The sequence below is a fragment of the Loxodonta africana genome, chromosome 5, assembly GCF_030014295.1.
Source record: "Loxodonta africana isolate mLoxAfr1 chromosome 5, mLoxAfr1.hap2, whole genome shotgun sequence".
Taxonomy (NCBI): Eukaryota; Metazoa; Chordata; class Mammalia; order Proboscidea; family Elephantidae; genus Loxodonta; species Loxodonta africana.
The window spans coordinates 118,855,065-118,861,915 of NC_087346.1; the positions used below are offsets into that span (position 1 = coordinate 118,855,065).

The window sequence follows — 6,851 nt, forward strand, 5'->3', positions numbered from 1 at the left end:
TTTTTTGTTCTTCTGGCTGTCCATGGTATATTCAATACTCTTCTCCAACACCATAATTCAAAGGTATCAATTCTTCCAAAAGAAAAAAACCAAAACCATTGCCATCAAGTCAATTCTGACTCATAGTGACCTTACAGGACAGAGTAGAACTGCACCATAGGAGCCGTAGCTCTTAACCACTGGTTAGCAGCCTTAGCTCTTAACTACTATGCCACCACGATTTCCAATTCTTCTTCGGTTTTCCTTAATTGCCCAGTTTTCGCATGCTTCTGAGGCAATTGAAAATACCATGGGTTGGGTCAGGCTCACCTTAGTCCTCAAAGTGACAACTTTGCTTTTTAACACTTAAAAGAGGTCTTTTGCAGCAGATTTGTCCAATGCAATGCATCATTTGATTTCTTGACTGCTGCTTCCACGGGTGTTGATTGTGGATGCAAGTAAAATGAAATCCTTGACAACTTCAATATTTGCTCTGTTTATTATGATGTTGCTTATTGGTCCAGCTGTGAGGATTTTTGTTTTCTTTATGTTGAGGTGTAATCCATCCAGAAGGCTGTGGTCTTTGATCTTCATCAGTAAGTGCTTCAAGTCTTCTTCACTATCAGTAGGCAAGGTTGTGTCATCTGCATAACACAGGTTGTTAAATCCATGCTACAACCATAAAAAATGGAAAATTAACATAGATACATTACTAATAGCACTAATTCACAGACTTATTTGTGTCTTGACAGTTGTTTCTATAATGTCCTTTATAGCAAAAGGATTCAGTCCAAGATCATGTGCTGCATTTAGTTGTCATGTTTCTTTAGCCTTCTGTCTGAAACAGTTTTTCAGTCTTCATTCTCATGACCTTGACACATTTGAAAATTCCAGTCAACTTGGAATTGGAGTTTGTCTGGTATTTTTTCACTCTTAGAATCAGGTTATGCACCTTTAAAATTTTTTATTTACTTTGTTTTTGTTGAGAATATACACAGCAAAATGCACACCGATTCAACAGTTTCTACATGTACAATTCAGTGACACTGACTACATTCTTCAAGTTATGTGACCATTCTAACTCTAGTTGTTCCTCCCCCATTAACATAAACTCACTGCTCCCTAAATTTTCTGTCTAATCTTTGGAATTGCTATTGTCACTTTGATCCCACATAGATAGTTCTTAAAAGAGTATAATGCTCAAGGCAGACATTCTTTACCAGTTAAGCTAAACTATTGTTTGGTTTTAAGAAGATTTCAGGGGATATTTTCAGTTTAAGGTTTAAAAGATAATCTCAGGGCAATAGTTTCAGCGGTTCATCCAGCCTCTATGTCTCCAGAAAGTCTAGAGTCCACAGGAATTTGAAATTTTGTTCTGGATTTTCCCCCGGGTTATACACTTTTGGAAACCCTGATGGTGTAGTGGTTAAGAGCTAAGGCTGCCAAACAAAAGGTCAGGAGTTGAAATCCACAGGTGCTCCTTGGAAACCCTATGGAGCAGTTCTACTCTGTCCTATAAGGGCAGGAATAGCACAGCAGTGATGCTATGTTTTTCTCATTGCATCCTACCAGGTGGCACAAGATTTCTATTTGTCTCATTACTGATGGTGATCACTTGATTAGGGTGATGTCTGTCTGTCAGGCTTCTCAACTGTCAAGTTACTCTTTGTAACATTGTAATTAGATATTTTGTGGGGAGGTACTTTGAAACTATGTAGACATCTAGTTCATCAAACTTTGAATTTGTATGTTTATTTGTATCTATATAGGTGGTTTCCTATTTTATTCAGTAGGTTATAATTCCTTACTATCATTTATTTTTATGCTTAAATTGTTTCCATTTGTCCAATAGAAGCCAATCCAGTTTAGCTCCTACATCTTTTGATATGTCTCTATCATTCTTGGAGCACAATCTTATTTTCTAGCACAATAAGATGTTCCATGCTCACCTTTGGAGCCCTGGTGGCACAGTGGTTAAGAACTTGGCTATTAACCAAAAGGTCAGCACTTCAAATCCACCAGCTGCTCCTTGGAAACTCTATGGGGCAGTTCTACTCTGTCCTATAGGGTCGCTATGAGTCGGAGTCAACTTGACAGCACTTAACAGCAACAACAGTTTCATCTTTATTTTCTCTGCCTCAGCTCTGGAATCAGCCATTTCTCTAAGGAGCCTGGTTCCTTTTAGTGGAAACTGGTAATTAGAAGCCAAGATCTGGGCGCAAGGTATGATCTTTGTTATTCCCAGGCTTTCTCAGTGGACAGAACTTGGTCATCTATCTATCTATCTATCTGTCTGTCTGTCTGTCTGTCTGTCTATCAATCATCCATCCACCCATCCATTTATACATCTTTCTGTGCATATATATATACATATATATATGCATGTATACACACACACATATACATCCCCCATGCGTGTGCCAGTTTGTTGTACTGTGGGGCCCTGAATACCAACTAAGATGTTTCAACAAACGGATTCAGGGCTGGAAGTGCTCACTTGTCTATGCCAAGAAATTTGGAAGACAGCTACCTGGCCAACTGACTGGAAAAGATCCATATTTATGCCTGTTCCCAAGAAAGGTGATCCACCCAAATACAGAAATTATCAAACAATATCATTAGTATCACACGCAAGTAAAATTTTGCTGAAGATCATTCAAAAGCAACTATGCAGTACATCGACGGGGGATCTGCCAGAAATTCAAGCCAGATTCAGAAAAGGGTGTGGAAACACTACCGAAAATGATGAAGAGAAACCAGATAACTGGGAGCTCCTAAAAATCAAACACCTTTGCTCATCTAAAGACTTCACCAAAAGAGTAAAAAGACCACCTACAGACTGGGAAAGAATTTTCAGCTATGACATCTATGACCAGTGCCTGATCTCTAAAATCTATATGATTCTGTTAAAACTCAACCACAAAAAGACAAACAACCCAATCAAGAAGTAGGCAAAGGATATGAACACACACTTCACTGAAGAAGATATTCAGGCAGCTAACAGATACATGAGAAAATGCTCTCGATCATTAGCCATTAGAGAAATGCAAATTAAAACTATGATGAGATTCCATCTCACTCCAACAAGGCTGGCATTAATCCAAAAAACACAAAATAATAAATGTTGGAGAGGCTGCGGAGAGATTGGAACTCTTACACACTGCTGGTGGGAATGTAAAATGGTACAACTACTTTGGAAATCTATCTGGCATTTTCTTAAAAAGTTAGAAATAGCCTTTCGGCCCTGCGGCTGCAGCCATGAGTATGCTCAGGCTTCAGAAGAGGCTTGCCTCCAGTGTCCTCCGCTGTGGCAAGAAGGTCTGGTTGGACCCCAATGAGACCAATGAAATTGCCAATGCCAACTCCCGTCAGCAAATCCGGAAACTGATCAAAGATGGCCTGATCATTCGCAAGCCTATGACCGTCCATTCTCGGGCTAGATGCCGGAAAAATACCTTAGCCCGCCGCAAGGGCAGGCATATGGGCATAGGTAAGCGAAAGGGTACTGCCAATGCTCGAATGCCCGAGAAGGTGACCTGGATGAGGAGGATGAGAATTCTGCGCCGGCTGCTCAGGAGATACCGTGAATCTAAGAAGATTGACCGCCACATGTATCACAGCCTGTACCCGAAGGTGAAGGGGAATGTGTTCAAGAACAAGCGGATTCTCATGGAACACATCCACAAGCTAAAGGCAGACAAGGCCCGCAAGAAGCTTCTGGCTGACCAGGCTGAGGCCCGCAGGTCTAAGACCAAGGAAGCACGCAAGCGCCGTGAGGAGCGCTCCAAGCCAAGAAAGAAGAGATCATCAAGACTCTGTCCGAGGAGGAAACCAAGAAATAAAGCTGCTCCCCATCTCTTGTCTGTACAGAATGGCCTTGGCAGTCACATAGATCAGTTGTTCAATAAAACAAGCCTTTATCTGCCTGCCAAAAAAAAAAAAGTTAGAAATAGAACTACCATACAACCCAGAAATCCCACTCCTCGGAATATACCCTAGAGAAATAAGAGCCTTCACACAAACAGATATATGCACACCCATGTTCATTGCAGCCCTGTTTACAATAGCAAAAAGCTGGAAGCAACCAAGGTGTCCATCAACGGATGAATGGGTAAATAAATTGTGGTATATTCACACAATGGAATACTACGCATCGATAAAGAACAGTGACGAATCTGTGAAACATTTCATAACATGGAGGAACCTGGAAGGCATTGTGCTGAGCGAAATGAGTCAGAGGCAAAAGGACAAATATTGTATAAGACCACTATTATAAGATCTTGAGAAATAGTATAAACTGAGAAGAACACATGCTTTTGTGGTTATGAGGAAGGGAGGGAGTGAGGGTGGGAGAGGGCTATTTACTGATTAGTTAGTAGATAAGAACTAATTTAGGTGAAGGGAAGGACAATACTCAATGCACGGAAGGTCAGCTCAAATGGACTGGACCAAAACCAAAGAAGTTTCCGGGATAAACTGAATGCTTCAAAGGTCAGCGGAGCAAGGGCGGGGGTTTGGGGACTATGGCTTAAGGGGACTTCTAAGTCAATTGGCAAAATAATTCTATTATGAAAACATTCTGCATCCCACTTTGAAATGTGGCGTCTGGGGTCTTAAATGCTAACAAGCGGCCATCTAAGATGCATCAATGGGTCTCAACCCACCTGGATCAAAGGAGAATGAAGAACACCAAGGTCACACGACAACTATGAGCCCAAGAGACAGAAAGGGCCCCATGAACCAGAGACTTACATCATCCTGAGACTGGAAGAACCAGATGGTGCCTGGCCACAACCGATGACTGCCCTGACAGGGAGCACAACAGAGAACCCCTGAGGGAGCAGGAGATCAGTGGGGTGCAGACCTCAAATTCTCATAAAAAGACCAGACTTAATGGTCTGACTGAGACTAGAGGAATCCTGGCAGTCATGGTCCCCAAACCTTCTGTTGGCCCAGGACAGGAACCATTCCCGAAGACAATTCATCAGACAAGGAAGGGACTGAGGGACTGGACAATGGGTTGGAGAGACATGCTGACGAAGAGTGAGCTACTTGTATCAGGTGGACACTTGAGGCTGTGTTGGCAACTCCTGTCTGGAGGGGAGATAGGAGAGTAGAGAGGGTTAGAAACTGGCAAAATTGTCACGAAAGGAGAGACTGGAAGGGCTGACTCATTAGGGGGAGAGTATGGAGTATGGAGTAAGGTGTATATAAGCTTATATGTGACAGACTGACTTGATTTGTAAATGTTCACTTAAAGCTCAATAAAAATTATTAAAAAAAAAAAAGAAAGGATGTGGAACGAGGGATATCATTGCTGATGTCAAATGGATCCCAGCTGATAGCAGATAATACCAGAAAGATGTTTACTTGTGTGTCTTATTGATTATGCAAAGGCATTTGACTGTGTGCATCATGACAAATGATGAGTAACATTGAGAAGAATGAGAATTCCATAACACATAATTGTGCTCATGAGAAGCCTGCACATAGACCAAAAGGCAATCATTCGAACAAAACAAGGGGATTCTGTGTGGTTTAAAGAGGAAAGGTGTGAGTCAGGGTTGTATCCTCTCACATACTTATTCAATCTGTATGCTGAGGAAATAATTCCAGAAGCAGGACTATATGAAGAATGGGGCATCAGGACTGGAAGAAGATTCATTAACAACCTGCATTAGGCAGATGACACAATTTTGCTTGCAGAAAGTGAAGAGGACTTGAAGTACTTAACGATGAAGTTCAGAGACCACAGCCTTCAGTATGGATTACACCTCAACATAAAGCAAACAAAAGTCTTCTCAACTGGACCAATAAACAGTATCATGATAAATGGAGAAAAGGTTGAAATCACCAAGGATTTCATTTTACTTGGGTCCACAATCAAGGAGCAGTCAAGAAATCAAATCACACATTGCATTGGACGCATCTATTGCAAAAGACCTCTTTAAAGTGTTAAAAAGCAAAGATGTCACCTTGAAGACTAAGGTGTGCCTGACCCAAGCTGTGGTATTTTCAATCATCTCATGTGCATGCGAAAACTGGACCATGAATAAAGAAGACCAAAGAAAAATGGATGCCTTTGAATTGTGGTGTTGGTGAAGAATATCGAATATCATGGGCTGTCAAAAGAATGAACAAGTCTGTCTTGGAAGTACAGCTAGAATGCTCCTTAGAAGCAAGGATGGCAAGACTTCATCTCACATGCTTTGGACATTGACTTAGTCATCTAGTGTTGCTATAACAGAAATAACACAAGTGGATGGCTTTAACAAAGAGAAATTTGTTTCCTCACAGTAAAGTAGGCTAAAAGTCTAAATTCAGGGTGTCAGCTCCAGGGAATGGCTTTCTCTCTCTGTCGGCTCTGGAGAAAGATCCTTGTCCTCAATCTTTACATGGTCGAGGAGCTTCTCAGGCACAGGGACCCCGGGTCCAAATGATGTGCTCTGCTCCTGGTGGTATGAGGTCCTCCTGTGTCTCTGCTCGCTTCTATCTTTTATATCTCAAGAGACTGCCTCAAGACACAATCCAACCCTGTAGGTTGTGCCCAGCCTCACTAACACAACTGCTGCCCATCCTCCCTCATTAACATCATATAGGCAGGATTTATAACATATAGGAAAATCACACAATACTGGGAATCATGGTCTAGCCCAATTGATACCCATATTTTTTGGGGGACATAATTCAATCCATGACAGACATGTTATCAGGAGGGACCAATCCCTGGAGACAGACATCATGCTTGGTAAAGTACAGGGTCAGTGAAAAGAGGGAGACCCTCAATGACATGGATTGACACACTGTAACAATGGGCTTAAGCATAACAACAATCATGAGGATGGTGCAGGGCTGGGCAGTGTTTCATTCTA

At 41.7% G+C, this 6,851-nt stretch overlaps 1 protein-coding gene across 1 annotated transcript; it reads left to right on the forward strand.

The window, feature by feature from the left end:
• Positions 1-3,229: 3,229 nt before the first annotated feature.
• Positions 3,230-3,836, forward strand: LOC100658966 (large ribosomal subunit protein eL19-like). Its single transcript, XM_064286292.1, is given in 2 exon segments — positions 3,230-3,760; positions 3,763-3,836. Coding segments are annotated over 2 exon segments (582 nt in total). The 5' UTR covers positions 3,230-3,237; the 3' UTR covers positions 3,822-3,836.
• Positions 3,837-6,851: the final 3,015 nt, after the last annotated feature.